Genomic DNA, 19169 nt, shown 5'->3' with positions numbered 1-19169 from the left:
ATACAGGACAGTGAAGTCAGAGCAGAACCGCACCGTTGGGTAGGCAGCAGTCCACTAGGATGCGGGGGGGCATCAGGTGGAGCCCCCACAGCTCCCCTGACGACGGCCTTGGCACCATGGCAACCACCAACCATGAGCTGCCTTACCTCGGCACTGGGCTACCTGGACAGAAAGACAGAGCGACAGACAGCTAAAACCTGTTGGGAAACAATTAATGGCCATAATGACCCTCAAAAAATGCACGAGTACTGAACATACTGGACATAAGTACAGTGGAGTCTGGATCAGTCCAGTCCAGTTGTCTGCAGCTTGTCGAAAACTTAAGTCTCGTCTTTTGTTTCCAACCTGCTGAAAAAGTAAAAAGTTCCCTCTGAAGCTGCAGGAAGAACCCGTGTACACTCAACAGTCCTGCCTACAGTGGAACTCATGGATGGTTCAGGTCAGTGTTGTTCTGATCCTGGAACCATCAAGTCGGTTTGCTTAAAAAGTTCTGGAGAGGAACATCAGTTACACTGAGCGATGTGGGAAGTCATCTTTGTAAGAAGTTTGTTTAAGGGCGCCTTCACCTGGACATCAACACACCTTCACCCAGACATCAACACACCTTCACCTGGACATCAACACACCTTCACCCGGACATCAACACACCTTCACCCGAACATCAACACACCTTCACCTGGACATCAACACACCTTCACCTGGACATCAACACACCTTCACCCGGACATCAACACACCTTCACCCGAACATCAACACACCTTCACCCGGACATCAACACACCTTCACCCGAACATCAACACACCTTCACCTGGACATCAACACACCTTCACCTGGACATCAACACACCTTCACCCTGACATTAACACACCTTCCCCCTGACATCAACACACCTTCACCTGAACATCAACAAACCTTCACACTGGCATCAACACACCACCCTGACATTAACACACCTTCCCCCTGACATCAACACACCTTCACCTGAACATCAACAAACCTTCACACTGGCATCAACACACCTTCACCTGGACCTGGAACTGATTGTACTGCAGCTAAATTCTAAAGACGTCGTTGAAAAAAGTAATCGACTCCTATCGATAATTTTAAAGGTCAGTTGGACAGTCAGTCATCCAAAAATCCTTTTGTCTCATCAGTATTCAGAAAGCAACTCAATAAAAAAATAATAATGATAAAAATAAAACTTAAACACAAGATTTAACATGACGGTGCTGTTGCTGTGTACTTTGTCATTCTTTACCTCAGAGTGTTTCTTAGCGTTTGTCAGTGTGAGTCACAGTAACATGTGATCGTTTATGTTCAACAACATCTCTTCAACATTTTTCTCATAAATCAGGGGCAATTCTAGGATCTGACCTTTGGGGGGGCTCCGCCCCCAGGAAGCAGCTGACAGATTTTTCATAAAAGCATATCAAGAATCTTTGATTATCCAACCATGATCTATGTACAAGTTCCACTGACATACAATCCCGCCACTAAATCATGGATTATGGATGAACAATTATCAACTTTTCTCCAAAAATTAGTTAATGTAAACTGAGGAGAAGGCTCAACTGACCACAGCTGTCTCTCTATAATATTGTGCTCCGATCCGGTTTTGCAGTGCTGCAGTTATAGGCATGTGTTATAAAAACAACAACACGAAGTGTTCCCGACTGAAGGATTACTAGAAGAGCTTGCATTTGTCTCTTTTTTGAGATTTGTCTGCTGGTGTCAACACGGAGTGTTTTATTTAGAAAAGTAACCGGATGTTATATTGTTGTTTCTGTGCGTGACTTCCTGTCTGCTCGGTGCTAAATTCAGTTGAATTGCTGCGTCGTGCTCTGGCATCCGCTGACATATAGGTCCTGCGTATCTGTACCGAACTGCCAGAGCCCTCCGGAGCAGATACGTAGCGCAGCAGACCTGGTGGAAGTAAGACATTATCTAAAGTGAAAAACCAGCTCAGCTCGGCCACGGAGCGGACACATATCCATTGTTCGCTGAAATTGAAACCTTCTCCTTCTGCGCTCGGAACAACTTTCGGACCCTCCCCCTCCACACATTAGCCACTTACAGTGCCAGTCCCTGCCCATCTCACACACATTGGCCTGCCAGCGTCATTCTAACTCCCAGATTCACCTGGGTTAGGGTTAGGGTTAGAGCCCTGGATATACGATTTGTGGACTAAACGATAGGATGGGCTAAAGCCCACCCAAAACAGGGCTAGCCTCGCCACTGTTATAAATCAGAAAATCTGAATTTCTTGTGATAAACTGAGTTTATCTGACATCATGTGAAAATAACATGAGTCCAGATTAAATGTGTGATTTGTTTTGTGTTATTTTATTTGTACACTTTTCTTTGTTGTGTAATCTTATAATGCTGTTGTTTTCTTGTTCATATTAAATATCATTCATAATGTAATAACATAATTTGTCATGTTCTCGTCTTCATGTCGTCATGTTGAGTCTTTGTTTACATTCATCTGTAAATTATTTTGTTTTTATTTATTTTAGTTGCATAAATGTCTTTGTTATCTTTGTCGTATAATTTTTATATTTCTGAACATTTAATTTGTGTCTTTGTGTTTCAGTTAACGTCTCTGTCACGTCTTCATGTCCTCATGTTGAGTCTTTGGGATTTTTTAATGAAGCCGTCAAACAAAGAGCAGAAAGTAGGACACACACACACACACACACACACACAGTGGTGCCACGCGTTTCTTTGTGTGTGTGCGTGCGCGTGTGTGTGTGCGCGCGTGTGTGTGTGTCAGGAAGCTGGTTTCCTTCCTTGTCTTCCTGTTGACCTGCTGATTTAAAGGAACAGTTTTTTTTAAATCTTTTAAAATCTGAGCTTTAACTAACGACATTACTCAACATTTAAACTAAAAAAGCTTCAAATACAGAAGTTTAAAGAGTGAAACAGGTTTTATTCTATATTTTATTTAATGTTACTGTGTCATTAGAGGCTGAACAGAGGAGCTGCAGTGATGGACAGGATGACAACATCATGTGTTTATGCTTATTTTAATATCATCTCATACAAACAATATCAAATTTGGATGTTTCTTCATTAAAACATCAAAATATTTATTTGAACGTTTCGTCTTGTTTTGCTTTTTTAAATGTTGATGTTTTTTTATTGTGATGTTTTTAATGAGTCTCTTTAATACTGAGAACTTAAATATGATCGCTAAACAATTCTCTGATTATTTAAATCCAGGACACAGTATAGAGGTGATTTACACAACAGAGGTGATTTACACTACAGAGGTGATTTACAGCAGCTCTGACCAGGACTGTGACTCCGGGGACGAGAAGACGCATCAGGACAGGACAGAGAGAGAGAGTCGGTCATCATCAGAGAGACAAAATATATTCACATGTTACTGTGAACTGAGGATTGATTTGGACCAAACCAGAGGAGACTGTGGAGACAAACCAGAACTGTTCTGGTGACTGTGACTCAGTTTGTGTCCAGTTTGAATGAAGTGAGCCTGACGATGAGTTAACGAGCAGATTGAACTGGTCTGAGTTCAGTCAGAGACAGAAACTAGAGTTCAGACGGTTGGATTTTTCTGTTAATAATGAAAATATGTGTCACAATATTTCCTTTAGTCTATGTTGTTTATTTATTAGACTCAGCAGTGAACCGGCTGCTTTTAAACTACAGGCTGTCACCTCTGAGCCACACAGTGCTGTTAGCAGCTAGCTGTTAGCATGCTAACCTCAGGAGAGACGTCTCTGACATCACCAGTCTGTTCATGACATCAGCTCAGTTTGAATGTTTGAAACTTTATTTAAATGTGAAAGATGGCTCCTTTAATGATGTCACAGTGACTCTGCTGAGGTTTGTTTACATATTTGTAAGTGTTTGTGCACATGTTTGTAAACACTCTCAGTGTAAATTATCAATAAATAAATCATATAGAAACATCTGCAGCTCGAACTCATCACCTCCTCATCACCTCACTTCCTCTTTCTCTCCTCTCCTCCTTCTCTCCTCATTACCTCAGACTATCATATGGTTGCCATGACAACGGCAGTGGAGAGGCGGACTCTTTGTTCTGTCACTCACCTGAGCTCGTGCGTGTCCGTCCAGCGGCGCGGACCTCTGGTCATAGCGTCTATCAGCCTGTCTGTCTGCCCGCCTTGTGAACCTGTCTGTCTGTGTGACCGCCTGTCTGTCTCTCTCTCTGTGTCTTTGTCTCGGTTTATGTTCGAGCCGGTGGATCCATCAGTCACCGCCCCGCTGATCCACACAAAGAGCCGACACACACACACACACACACACACACCGGAGACCTGTCTGTCTGTCAGTCACTCAGCCTGTCTGTCTGTCTGTCTATCTGTACGTCAGCCTGTCTGTGTGAGTGTGTGTGTCTGTGGTCGCCGGCAGCAGCAGAACAATGTGCTGAGGGAGGACGAGGTGATGGGAGGGGGGGGGACTCATCTCTTCCTCTTAAAGGGCCAGTAGTCTCTGACAGCAGCGGCTGGTGGAGAACCATGGTGCTGGAACCAGAGGTACTGAGCGGGAAGTAGCACCAGAACGAGCCTAGAACATGGGCCGAATTAACGAGAAGGTCCAAATAACGAAGAATGTGTCGAGACAGAGTTTCACAGAGTTTATAAAGTGTCTGCAACTCAACAACTCACTAAACTGACACATTTGTTAAGGGAGTCTGGGGACTTTCTCTCCTCACTGTGACTTCACTTTCTGCTGTGGAGCAACACATTCTGTAATGTTGTCAGTTATTATTTCATTCACATCATTATGCAAACATGAATGACGTCATGGACTTTGACGTCATTGTATAGACTGACCCCTCAGCACCTCCACTGTGCCCAGAGGTTCAAGATCCAAAGCTTTATTATCACATGAACAAGTAACCGCTCTGTGGACTGTGCAGGAAAATACTGCAACCAGAAAATAACATTTGAATAAGAAAATAACCTGAAAAAGAGAATTAAATAACAGACTAAAATTTAGAAAGAATATATATATGTATATATATGTATATATATAAATATACATACATATATATGTATGTATACATATATGTATATATATAAATATACATACATATATATGTATATATACATATATGTATAGATATACATATACATACATATATGTGTGTGTATGTATATATATTATAAACAAGAATTATATATAAATAAGTATTTACAGAGGAAAAAGAAGAAGATGGCGTGTGTTATATGGTGTGTGTGTGTGTGTGTGTGTGTGTGATATATGGTGTGTATGTGAGATATTCACCTGATCAACAGATTCCAGTGATCAATGAATCTGTGAACACGACAGACGATAATAATGACCACGCCCACATGATGATGTCACTGTTGGCGTACACACTCACACCACCCTACAGAGGCACCTGTGCATGTGTCATATCTGACAGCCAATCAGAGAGAAGGATTATGGTACATATACTGCCACACACACACACACACACACACACACACAGAATAAACATAGTTAATCCTAATCCTGTTTTTCTTTTTCAGATTCTCTTTGTTTACCACCAGTGTGTGTGTGTGTGTGCGTGTGTGTGTGTGTGTGTGTGTGTGTTGGGGGCGGGGCTTGTTGGATTAAGTGTGTTTTGTTTTGCCTCCATCAGCTGGAGGTTTACCAGCTGCTGCTGTTACAACACATCCATGAGTGTGTATCTATCACAGGATCAATAAACTCATCAATAAACTGATTATACATCATATTCAAACGTATTTCCTATTTAGATCTTCATACTTTTACCTCTGGCTTGAACATATTTAACTCCCTGTGAACTCCTGGTCGAGGAGGAGGAGTTTTAACTGTCTCAGACTTTAACACAGTTTCTAGTTGAACATGTTGGAGTTGGATCGATCAGAACTCTGTTCTGTCATGTAACAGTGTTCTCATCGTCAGAGAGTTTAAAGGAGTCATCACCCGGAAATCGCAATTTCTCTCGTTAAATCATGGATATTGGTGTTGGACCTCTGTTGAAACTTGCCTGAAAAGCTGGAGTTTGAAAGTGGCTTATTTTTTTCGCTTTGGCTCTTTTTCCGAACAGGAATAGCGCACAGTAGTGCGTGTTCCTAAAGCAGGAGATTTTGACTCTGCTCCTGTGGTGACGTTACCACAGGAGGCTACTTGCATATTAAGCATCGGCTCACAGCCGTCCTCAGCCAGACTTTCTGAGTGAGCACGCTGAATCTGCTTATTTCTCTGTCATTTTCACGCCATACATCGTGACCGCCAGCATTAAAACTCAGGTCTTACATGTAAAACACGAGTGTGAAAAGTAAGAAGGAAAAAAAAAGAATTTACCATTCAGAGACATCCTGCTGTAAACGTGTCTCTTCCACCATCTCTGACTCTTCACTCTCCCGTTCGGTTTCCGACTCCGGCTCGTACATAAATGCCTGAATTCCGTAAGGTTCGTCATTTAGTGTGTGCGCCATGACAGCGGGCTGTTTATGTTGTGGAGTCTGTGTGCATGCAGGCTCGCCCCCCATTCCGGCTCTGTCCTTCCTGCGGCCAATCAACGCGCGCCTCATTACATATTAATACAATGCACATTCGGACCGGTCAAAACCTCGCGCATAATCTCGCGTGAGAAAGTCGCGGTATGAAAAAGTGTCAGAACAAGCTCTATGTTTGATTTATTTTTTTTTTTTCTAATAAGTTTTAAGAATTGATCCAAAGCAATCCAAGAGGGACTGGATATATAAAAAACCAGGTGATGACTCCTTTAATGTCTGCTGTCAGAACAGGCTGCTGGTTAAAGACTTTCTAATTCTTATGGACTCTTTCAGTCTCGTACAGTGGGTGAGAGGTCCGACACGAGAGCGGGCATACACACTAGATCTTGTGTTAGCAGATGGTGTTGTGTTCACTTGTGTAGTTTCTGGGCTTCCCTTCTCAAAGGTGTCGGCGTGTAGTTTGATGACAAAAGAATTCTGCGGAGGCAAGGCTGGGTGGAATGATTAAGCAATCTTTATTAAAACAGAACCTAGAGCCTTGAGTCCGGATCAGAAGCGGCCGCGTCCTGATATTATCAAATCTGTGGACAAAACAATGCCAAAATGCTCTGCCCTCTGCTCCATCAAAACCTCAGCCTTTGCTCTTAGGAGGTTTACCAAGTGCCACCCCCGTCTCTACTGGTAGGAGCCTTCTTAAAGTCCCTTGGGCTGTACCTGCCTGCTCCTAATTGGTCACTTTGGTGGGTTGAGAGTCCATCTATCCAATCAGCATGAAAAGGAAGTGGTCTATCTCCCTGCTCATCTCCCATAAATGGCTAGGGTTAGGGCTCTCATCCACATTGTCAGAGAATGTGTTTTGCGACATGCATGTTATGATAGATGTGTTGCAACAGTTGGAGCCGTATGAGGTAGACAGGGGTTTTTACAGCAGTCTATGTTATACCTGAGACATGTGTTAAGAGAGCACTCTGTCAATAAAAGACTGAGGTGGAAACTGCAAGAACGCTCATCAATTTTTTTGATGAAGATGGCTGTAAATGCGCCATGCCCGGATTTTTTCTTGCTGTGCCCAGGGGAGCCGGCCATTCCTTTCAAGATGTGGGTGAGGATGTTCAAGAATTACCTTCTGGTTGTCCGTGCAAATGGAGAAGCGTGGGCAGAAGCAAGAGGACGATGCAGTTTTCTCTGATCACATGTTTTATTTGAGCTCTCTCTCCGGTTATATCACTAAACCGGTTGATTCTGCTTGGCAGTGACGTATGTTGGACCCTGAACAGTTCTCTGCTGGTCAGGGTTTGACCGTGTTGACACTCACTTAGCCCTCCTTTGGTTTAATACTGAGGAGTTCACCTCACTATTTAATTCCACCTGACAAAACATCCTAGATTCTGTCGCCCCATTTAAAGTCATGCGCTCCGAACCCAAAGCTGAACCAGGCTGAACGACTCTACTCGTGCTGTCAGACGAGAGCGCAGGAGAGCTGAACGTCAGTGGAAGAAAGACAAGCTGCAGAGAGCTGTCAGTGCTCAAAACACAAAATATGCTTCTGTTATAATTTAAGAACTGTCACAAACCTCATGTTCTTTTTAGTGAAATTAACAGTATTGTTATTACTCCTCGATCTGCTCGTCTTGATGGTTCCTCTGAGATCTTTGACATATGTCTCCACTTTTTAGTTTATAAAGATTATTAGACTGTTAGAGCTCACATCTCCGACTTCTTATGACCCATCCATCACTTCACCTGCTCTGCTGTTTTAACCAGTTTGAGTGTCTCTTCTAAAGGAAACACTGCTCATATTAAACCCTCAGCTTGTCTCACAGATGGTGTCCTCTCTCATTTAGTTCAAGATACATGTGAGACTACAGGACCAAACGTCCTAATGATCATAAATAGAAGTCTATCTGCAGGTTTTGTACCAGCAACTTTAAGCATGCGATGATACAACGTCTGATTAAAAAACCCAATCTGGACACCTCAGTCCTCTCAGACTCACGACCAATCTACAAACTCCTGTTCCTTTCAAGAATGTGAGAGAAAGTTGCACCTGTAGACACGTGGAATTCTGTGAGTGTTCCAGTCTGGTTTAAAACATCTGCACAGCACCGAGTCTGTACTGTTAAAGGTTTTAACGATCTTTTATTTGCAGCTGACTCAGTTATTACTCACTTATGCTTTTAGATGTTACGGCTGCATGCGACACAGTAGAACAATGTGTTGGTATTAAAGGCACTGGAACAGTTCAGGTCTGACCTGTCTGACAGAAGCTTTTCTGTTAACTTTGGTGACTCTGTCTCTTCCTCAGCACCTCCCCTGTGGAGTCCCTCAGGGATCTATTCTCTGATCCATTATGTTTTCCCTCTACCTTCTTCCCCTTGGGGCCATCTTCAGAGAATATGGCATCTGCTTCCAGTGTTATGCAGATGAAACTCAAATATATCTGCCTTTGAGATACGGAAGGATGAAAACTCTTTCAAGTTATTGAACTGACTGAACTGCTCTTTGTGTTTTTACCCTGTAAGAACTTTCAGTTTCATTGTACAGCACTTTGGTCAGCTGTTGTTTTTAAATGTGCTTTATAAATACATTTTGATGAATTGATCGATCATCATCACCATCACCACCATCATCATCACCATCACCATCATCGACATCATCACCATCATCACCACCATCATCTTCATCACCACCATCATCATCACCATCACCATCATCACCACCATCATCATCACCATCATCATCATCATCACCACCATCATCATCACCATCATCATCATCATCACCATCATCATCACCATCATCATCATCATCATCACCATCATCATCACCATCATCATCCTCATCATCACCAAAAAGCCTTCTCAGTCTCTTCTGCAGTTCAAGTTTATTAATTTATTAGAATCAACTCTTCGTCATCATCATCATCATTATCTCAGCTGATACAAACAGTCTGTTGTCATGGTTATCAGGGTCCTCATTAGTCTGATTATCATACTGTTAAACTCAGTGTCACACTGTGTGTGTGTGTGTGTGTGTGTGTGTGTGTGTTGTGTGTTATGTTCAGGGGCGCCGCTTGCCAACAAGCAAGGCAGGCAACTGCTTGGGGCCCGTAGGGTCCGTCGAGGGCTGACGAACATCCGCAGTGTCAATACATAAAGTTTGAAATGACAGTACGAGACGTGATCTCTCTGAGGGCCCCACCCGACTCCATTATAAACAAACCTAATGACAACAAAGTGGAAAGCCGGGCACCATTTAGCTCGGTTGGTAGAGCGTGCGTCCCATGTGCTGAGGCTCTGCAGCGGACCCGGGTTCAACTCCCGGCCTGGGTCTCTTTGCTGCGTGTCACTCCCCCTCTCTCTCACCCTGTTTCCTGTCACCCTCTCCTCTCCAGCTGTACTGTCAATAAAAAGGCCCAAAAAAAACAAAGTGGAAAGCCACAAACAAAGAGAACAAAGAGCAGTTCTCTATCGGGAAGTGAAAAAAGAAAAAAGCAAGACAGTGATAAATTGAGCGGATAATTACATTACATATTATAGTACCGTACTGACCCAAATATACATGTTTTTTTTCGATGAAAATTATGTGAAAAAGTGGGGTCATCTTATAATCAGGGTCTAACCGTTGACACATGCTGATAGTTGTCTGGGTTGCTACATGACCGCAACAGCAGAGGGCGCCAGCTTATTGTAGAGACGTCACTGACACTGTGGCTGCGGTTATCTGTCAATCACAGCGGAGAAGAAGAAGTGACAGGAGATGAAAAATGGAGAGACGCAGTGATTGTAGAGAGCGAAGTGGATCAAAAGTGGGGCAATATTCGGGTCAATGTGGTATATAGCCACGCTGCTAGTTTAGCCACAGTTGTGGGAGAGAGACACTTCAATAATATAATTTTCACTGAGCGTGTTTTATGTACTTTTGTACTTATGTACTACGTTTGCAAACATTAACTTGGCTAAAGGAGCTCTGCTGTGTGCGCAGGCCATCCAGGAGGCAAAGTCGGTACAGTCCAAAGTAGAAACTTGTAGTTAACAGTCTCTGCACCAGCAGCAAAAAAAGGAAAGTGCCACTTCTAAATGCTGATAACGTTAAACTGTAAGTTCAGTAAGTTCGGTGTTCCACTTGATTGATTATAACTGCATATGTATATAATATATATAATATGCATGTGTCATGTCATGGTTCTTCTCTGGTTGGATCAGTTCAGTCAGCATCCACCTCCAGGTCACGTGAGACCACATAGTGAAGACACATCAGGTCACCAGCAGAATCAGAACCAGTTAATATCAGATCAACCTGCAGGCCAGATGTGTTGAGCCGACCAGAACACTGCACAATTGTTTTTAATGTTTTGTGGAAGTTTGAAATAATAAAACATGTTTTTTCCCAGGGCCCCATCAGACTCTAGAACCACCCCTGGTTCTGTTGTGTGTGTTGTGTGTTTGTCTGTTGTGTGTTATGTTGTGTGTATGTTGTGTGTGAGTGTTCTCAGGATGTGGTTCTCTCTCTCCAGCTGTTGGTTCTTCTCTTGCAGCTCTCTGATTTGTTCCCTCAGAAGCTCCACCTCCTCTCTGACCGCCAGCATCAGGTGACTCTTTACCAGGTCCTACACACACACACACACACACACACACACACACACACACAGGTCAGAGTGTGTACAAAGATCCTGTAGCAGGTGCAGATGCTCCTCTCGGCTTCAGCCAGCAGAGGGAGCCGTCACAGAACATAAAGAACAGAACTGACTGATAATTCATCATTAATGAATAAATGATTTATCAATAATTACAAAAAACTGCACAACAAAAGAAAAACAGTTAACACAGTCAAACTACAGTCTAACACTAAACCATAACTACAGTAGAACAACAGTCAAATTACAGTAGAAACCTAACCTAACTACAGTAGAACCTTAACCATAACTACAGTAGAACCACAGTTAAACTTCATTAGAAACCTAACCTAACAACAGTAGAACCTTAACCGTAACTACAGTAGAACCACAGTTAAACTTCATTAGAAACCTAACCTAACAACAGTAGAACTACAGTCAAACATCAGTAGAAACACAGTAAAATCTAACTCACCATGGCCTGCTCTATTTTGTTGTCGATGGCGATCAGACTGTTACTGGAACTACTGGAAGACACAGAGAGACAGACAGGTGAGAGTCAGACAGGTGAGAGACAGACAGGTAAGAGTCAGACAGGTGAGAGACAGACAGGTGGACCATAGATGGGTGGGAGTCAGACAGGTGGACCACAGACAGGTAGCAGACACGGGTGGAACACAGACTGGTGAGAGTCAGACAGGTGGACCACAGACTGGTGAGAGTCAGACAGGTGGACCACAGACAGGTGGGAGTCAGACAGGTGGACCACAGACAGGTAGCAGACACAGGTGGAACACAGACAGGTGGGAGTCAGACAGGTGGAACACAGACAGGTGAGAGTCAGACAGGTGGACCACAGACAGGTGGGAGTCAGACAGATGGACCACAGACAGGTAGCAGACACAGGTGGAACACAGACAGGTAGCAGACACAGGTGGAACACAGACAGGTAGCAGACACAGGTGGAACACAGACAGGTGGGAGTCAGACAGGTGGACCACAGACAGGTAGCAGACACAGGTGAAACACAGACAGGTGAGAGTCAGACAGGTGGACCACAGACAGGTGGGAGTCAGACAGGTGGACCACAGACAGGTAGCAGACACAGGTGGAACACAGACAGGTGGGAGTCAGACAGGTGGACCACAGACAGGTGGGAGTCAGACAGGTGGACCACAGACAGGTAGCAGACACAGGTGGAACACAGACAGGTGAGAGTCAGACAGGTGGACCACAGACAGGTAGCAGACACAGGTGGAACACAGACAGGTGGACCACAGACAGGCGGGAGTCAGACAGGTGGACCACAGACAGGTAGCAGACACAGGTGGAACACAGACTGGTGGCACCTGTGGCAGAACAGCAGTAGTGACATCATGGTGGCTTCAGAGCCCCGCCCACAGGGTCCCTGCCCTCTAACGGGGACCGACCAATGAGGGTGAGGGGCAGTGGGGAGCAGGGGATTCTGGGACAGGGTTGGGGGCGGGACTGATGCAGTCATGAGAGGTTGTGGTTGGTTGGTTGTTCTGATTGGCTGACCCCAGGAGGGCGGAGTCAATGATCTAATTCTGGGTTTGGGTTCAGAGGTCATCAGCCCCGCCCCCGGCCACGACTCTCTGACACCCAATGCCTGACCTTTGACCTTTCTGTGATCCCGTAACACAACAAGTCTCTCTGGTTGCTTAGCAACAAGCTGCATAGTCCTGAGGGGGAGGGGCGGAGTCGATGGGGGACGTCGCTGAGGACGAGTACAGGGGGCGGAGTCAGAGGGCGGACAGGAAGGCTGACGACGCCCCGAAATAATTTTCTTTACACTACCTAACATGTCTAACCAATCACAGCCCTCCGTCAAACCTGACCATCGAGTCAGAGCTCGGCTACACACTGCAGGAACCGTCCAATCAGAGCTCAGCTCCACGCAGCACAAACAGTCCAATCAGAGCTCAGCTCCACACAGCACGAACCATCCAATCAGAGGTCAACTCCATGCAGCACAAACCGTCCAATCAGAGCTCAGCTCCATGCAGCACGAACCGTCCAATCAGAGCTCAGCTCCACACTGCACGAACCGTCCAATCAGAGCTCAGCTACACTCAGCAGGAACCGTCCAATCAGAGCTCAGCTACACACAGCAGGAACCTCTGATGTCCCTCGTTAAGGTTTCTAGTCCTCGTTAAGGTCCAGACTCGTCACGTCCCTCGTTATCGTCTCCTCGTTGTCTCCTGTTCCGTCTCTTATTTTCTATTTGATGGGTTCTTTTCTATCCAGATTGTGATTGGCTGGTTCTCTCTGACCTCACAGGTCCAAACTTCAGAGGCTCATCCAATCAGCGGCAGCTGTCTCAGACCATCCAGATGTTGTCTTCAAACTTTAAGTCTATTTCCTCTAAATGAGCGAGAGACATCTGGTTTTCTCTCTCTCTCCCACACACACACTCACTCTCTGCTCTCTGATTGGTTGCTGTCTCATTCCAGCCCCAGCCCACTCACTGTCACAGCCAATAGAAAGAGAGCAGTGTGGTTCTCCTCCCACCCACTCAGAGAGTCAGAACACAGAGCTTCATTCAGTCATCACACTGGTTTGAATGATCAGAGGTTTGTTCTGAGCTGTAGAGACTCGGTGCAGCACAACAACAAGACAACCATAACATGTTTAGAGCTCAGCAGAGAGTATACCTCCGCCCGGTCATACCTCTGCCCGGTCCAACATACCTCCGCCCGGTCCAACATCAGACTGTCCTCGCTCACAGACACCTCATCAGATCCAGGATCTATTCTCTGAGTCATCAATAAAAAACGTCCTGTCTGACAGGGGTAAAGAGACAGAGACCCATTCCCGGTGCTGTCTCTGTCTCTGGATCAGGTTTGTGTGCCCGGGCCGACCCGTGTCTCAGAGAGGTGAGGTGTGGCAGGAAGAACACACAGTTCACCTGCAGGAATGGCAGCAACAGCTCAGTCCTACAGCCAGTAACACCTGGAGAGAGTTCAGAGCGACGCTTCTCCCAGAACCAGACCGACGTGAACCATTATTATCATTATGGAGACACTTTGAGAGGACAGAACCTTAACGGTCCAGTTACATGACAGCCAGCTGAGGAGACCTGCTGCACTGGTTTACACCGCAGGACATGTCAGTGTACGGCCCGGTGTTAAAGGTACCTGAGTACACTTTCAACACCTGTGCCGTGTTCCGATATCCATATTTCCGTGCTTACTATACTTAGATTGAGTACTTAGGGTGCTCCGATATCGATCGCGGTGAAAAGAAATGTACCTAACGTACCCGGATGGTGCCCTCATAACGTCAAAAACGCCGAGTGTGCAACGATGTACACTTGACGGCCGCCATCTTGTCTAAGTAGCAGAAGTTAGTTTAAGTCTGCTGTGATTCAGCCTCTAGTTCAGAAACCACACCTCGACCCAGGAGCTCTAAGTAATCATAGACCAGGATCCAACCTTCCCTTCTTCTCTGGATTCTCACACAGTCGTGTCCCAACAACCTTCAGGCCTCCTACTTAATACTAATCTCCTGGAACCTTTTCAGTCAGCTGTCAGAGCTTCATTCCACAGAAACGGCCCTCACTAAGGAGGTAAATGACATTTTACTTACTTTAGACTCTAACTCGTAAACATGTGACGTGACGTGAAGCTCGAAGTTGGGCTGTGAACAGTGAAGCAGGTTGAGTTTGTCTTCAAAATAAGAGCTTTACATTGCACCCCATTGGAGTTTAGAACTGGGTTCTTAGCGGGGGCTACAACCAGGGCTGGACTGGGACAAAAAATTAGCCCTGGCATTTTTGGCTTAGACCGGCCCCTCATAATTAGTGGAGCACAACCAGAAAAAAAAAGCCATAACTTTTTACCTTTAGGCTTATTAGAAGTTTACAGTTTATCATTACTTTAGAAGTCTATCAAATAACCATTGTGGAAAGCAAATAAGTAAATGTACTCAACATATGGTTCTACCTCCTTATATTCTATCTCAAGCAGAATGCATCATCAGCATCCTAAATCTCAGAGGTTTAGTATCTTTTGTTAACTCCTCCACTTTTATCAGCTCTGTGTCGTTCAATTGATTCTTTTATCCTTTTTACTGAAATCATCTCAAGTATGTATTTACTGAATTTCCCTGATATAGCAGGTCAATTCTAGTTCTTCAGGTTAAAAGGTGCTCCCTCCTTTAAAAAGCTGTAACATGCATTTGTATCAGGCTAAAAACAGGGCTGCTGTATGAACTCATGCAAAGCAACTTGTCTTTCAAGCATTTGACACTGAGCAAAGGAGGTGATAATATCATTAAACTTGACCATTCAAAACAGGGGGAACGCATCCTGACAGCTTGGAGTATTACTGTAATAGATATATATATATGTACACAACTAAAATACTAAACAAATCCGAAAAAAGCCATTTGAAACTTAAAATTGATTGGTTCCGTAAAAATACATAAGACATTTTGAGTATTGGGTAATTTTGGTACCAGTGATCCACTAATGAAAGTCATGCTTTTTATTAGAAGACACAACTTTTTTTTGCTGTGCATAGTGTCTATACTTTCGCACATGTGAAAGTTCTGACAAGAAGAGAAACCTAACGCAGGAAACACGCCTGAAGATTCAGATTCTCAGCCAGAATAGAAACCATATTGGTCAAGGCAGGACATTAGCTTAGGGAGACTGGTATCGGGGTCAGACAGAGTCACCAGAATATCGTCCACGTATAAACATGTCTTATATTCTCTTCCCCTAAATGAAATTCCCATAATTTCCGGGTCTTCCCTGATTTTCTGAGTAGGTGGCTCTATAAATAGAGCAGCCCTGCCGGCATCCTCGCTCCAAACAAATTGAACTTGAAAGACTGTTGGAAAAATTATGCTTATATTATCAGTTTCTTGCTTTGCATTGATATAACCTGCTTGTCTTCCTTTATATGTTTATGGAAGTGTACCGAGCTCTTGGAAAAGTACTGTGAAGAAACACACTCACCCTCCGGCGGGACCACAAGGCCTCGAATGGCATCTTGTGTGAATAACTGATGGTGGACATCATAAGAATGTTTGTGTGAAGGATAGATGCTGAAGGCCGTAGGTCCGAAAGTGTGTACGTGTACTTCTTCACCATGCATAACAACTGTATGACTCATATGTACTGTCAAAGAGCCAATCATATACGCTTACGCCCTGTTGTAGGTGAATAAAAGATGCTTGGGGAGAGCAGCTCATTGGAACTCGGAAGCCCAGACTTTGTGTGCTGACTTCTGCTCTTCCCCTTTGCCTAGAAAGACAATCTCCGTGTCCGTGTCTCATTTCTTAACAGATTTAAACCCAACATTTCTTGGTGCCGTGACCCGGATCCCAACATACCCAGCTCTGCCAGAAGGAGGACGACACACCGAAGCCCGTCGACGGGCAGGACCACAACAGGTGGCCTGAAGGAGGCGTCCCCTCCAACTGAACAGCGTTGGATTGACAGGATCCGGACTTTGAAACTAAGGAGACGGGACCGGAGAACTGAGGAAAAATCTTATCACCTTCTCTTGTGAGTAAAAACACCCTACATTTAGAAATAGGATATTGCAAATTCCTAGGTAAAGTAAAATAGAAACAAAATTAAAATCAGTTTAAGTAGTATTTCTCTTTGAAGCAGCAGCATAGACTGAAACCTTATCGGTGCTAACGAACATCTATGGTCTGTTGAAGTAGAAGAGAACGCATAAAAAACACAACGCAGACCAGGGAAAAGCATTAAAATAACGATCACTGAAACGAAACTTTGCATACAATGGGTGGTAAGAATTCTCATAAAACTGTAGATGAAGACAGTACAGGTGATAAAAAGTATATGAAGCAATGGAATCCTCAAAGTGTCAAGTATCTAGATAAATGGAAAAAGAAGTATGGATTTACAGGCCGCCTAAAAGTAAGAGAAATAGAGGATTTAATATCCTGCTTGGAGACTAGTCTCATCACCAAGCGAGGGAAAAAGCATGAAAAAAGAGCTGACGAGCTCCGCATAGCGCAAGGATGGTTAACACAGTCTAAAGCCAGACAGGATAACCTTAAGAAGCAAAAAGAAGTGAAAAAGGAAGCTAAGAAAAGCCAAACTCTTTTTGTTCGTAAAGAAGACAATGAGACAAACTGCAGGCAAGCGCCTGAACCTCCCCCATATGTGCCAGTGGCTAGTGCGCCGGTCGAACAAAACATTCCGGAGCAACAAAACATTCCAGAGCCAGTTCCAGAGCCAAAATTGGCATCTGCAGCTAAACCATCCCATTTGTCCCACTGGCCACCTCTGTACCCAAAGGTGCCAACTCCTAAAACTGAAAAAATGGACGATAGGGGGGGCCCTAGTCATGGGTTGCGACCAGCAGGCCTCCTCCAAGCACCCAACAGATACACCCCCTCAAACAGCCCGGCTGGAAGCCCCAGCCTAACTATCAGACTTAAAAAAAAAGAACCGCTAGTGAAAAACTCTTCAAATATGATAGCCGAAGAAGTGTTTCCTCAGATCCAAGTTGCCAATCCTCAGATCGGGGTTGAGGGTCAGCCTCCAGTCCTGTACGTTTTTCGTCCTTGGACCCTCGTGGAGGCCGCGAATGCTGTAGCCGGCATTCCTCCACCGGAGGATGATCCAGAGGAATGGATAAAATGTATGTATGATTTGATTGGCTCCTACCGCTTGAATGGACAGGAAGCAGGGGAAGCTATGCAATCTTCATTGAAAATTAAATGGGGGAGGGTAAAGGGTAATTACACAGGGAGAAATGGTGCAGGGACAGTGTTTGCATATCCAGCCGATGGAGTGCTGATGGGAGAATATAAAGAGGCTCTCGATGCGATAGCAGCTAGAGTGAAGACTGCTTTTGCGCGCACCGCGAACTACTCTCGCATAGCTGCCATAAAACAGAAAACAGACGAGGATCCTGAGGATTTCAGGGCCCGACTAGAACCCGTGTTTCGTGCTAATAGTGGTATAGAATTCAGTGAGAATAAAACTGATGCATACCAACAACAATTCAAACATGCCATCATGCATGGCTTACGCCCAGATGTTGCAGGCTGGGTCCGCAAACATTTCATTGAATTTGACACCGCGGACGTTCCTACCACTATGCAGTGGGTCCGCCATGCAACCAAACACTTAGACTCCAAGAATGAGAAAGGGAAAGGAGGAAAAGGAGCGAACACATTTTTCTATGATGACGAAGACTGTGATGCTTTCCTCAATGACAGCCCAGATTGTCACACAGTGGAAACGAAGGGGGATGATAACCTCAACAGGGAAGCCTGTCCTCGGGATGTTTTGGCAATTCTGACACATACTCAGCAGAGGCAATACACCCTCTTATCACCCTCGATGTCCTCCGTGATATGCAGACCTCTGCTCCTGATAATGAAAAACAGTATTTGGTCAAACAAGGCGCTGAAACAGACAAAACAGGACTGTATACACAGACTAACAAACCTACTCTCCCTAAAAACTTGTACAAAGCTGCCGCTATTTTGAGTCATGGGCCTTGCCATGTCTCAACAGGAGGGATGACAGAATTCCTACTCAAAAAACAATGTAAGACCAAAACGAGGGAAATTCCCAGAACCAACTGAACCTTTTCAGACTATGCACATGGATTTCATAGAACTAAACAGAAGCGGGCCATACAAATACTGTTTAGTACTAGTTGATGCATATTCAAAATGGGTTGAAATAATACCTTCAAAAGCTGCAGATTCACTGACAGTAGCAAAAGCATTATGCAAAACAACTGTGCCACAGTATGGGATCCCCGAAGTATTGTACAGTGATAATGGTGCACATTTTGTGAACCAAGTCGTAAGTCAAGCTGCAAAACACTTACAAATAAATCATTGTGCCTACCACCCTCAAAGTGCAGGTCTGGTAGAAAGAACAAATGGGACTGTCAAATCTCGGTTAAAGAAATGCATGGAAGAAACAAAGAGACCATGGCCTGACTGCTTAGATCTAGTGAAATTGTACATGAGAATCACTCCGACCGATAAAGGGTTAACCCCATTTGAGATAGTTCATGGTAGAGCATTTAGACTCCCTGCTTTCT

At 44.5% G+C, this 19169-nt stretch overlaps 2 protein-coding genes across 7 annotated transcripts in view; both read right to left on the bottom strand.

Annotated features, from left to right (window-relative positions):
* The window catches only part of LOC115577581 (phosphatidylinositol 4,5-bisphosphate 3-kinase catalytic subunit alpha isoform), a 44207-nt gene extending 39779 nt beyond the window's left edge, over window positions 1-4428 (bottom strand). The window contains exons 1-2 of the mRNA XM_030410464.1: window positions 4078-4428; window positions 34-162 (exon numbers count right to left, since the gene is read on the bottom strand). Of these exons, the coding sequence (XP_030266324.1) occupies window positions 34-118 (85 nt within the window). The 5' untranslated portion in view covers window positions 119-162; window positions 4078-4428. The remainder of the gene's footprint in view (window positions 1-33; window positions 163-4077) is intronic.
* A 4921-nt stretch (window positions 4429-9349) lies between these two features.
* Window positions 9350-19169, bottom strand: part of tsc22d4 (TSC22 domain family member 4) — a 28958-nt gene continuing 19138 nt past the window's right edge. For 5 of the 6 annotated variants that reach the window (XM_030410455.1, XM_030410456.1, XM_030410459.1 and 2 more), the window contains 2 exons: window positions 11573-11624; window positions 9350-11091 (listed from right to left, as the gene is read on the bottom strand). In XM_030410455.1, the coding sequence (XP_030266315.1) occupies window positions 10942-11091; window positions 11573-11624 (202 nt within the window). In that variant the 3' untranslated portion in view covers window positions 9350-10941. The remainder of the gene's footprint in view (window positions 11092-11572; window positions 11625-19169) is intronic. The other variant, XM_030410460.1, reaches the window with a different exon arrangement.

Source organism: Sparus aurata, unplaced genomic scaffold (assembly GCF_900880675.1).
Source record: "Sparus aurata unplaced genomic scaffold, fSpaAur1.1, whole genome shotgun sequence".
Taxonomy (NCBI): Eukaryota; Metazoa; Chordata; class Actinopteri; order Spariformes; family Sparidae; genus Sparus; species Sparus aurata.
Note: the sequence above shows the minus strand (reverse complement) of the source record. Positions and strands in the feature narration are given on the sequence as shown.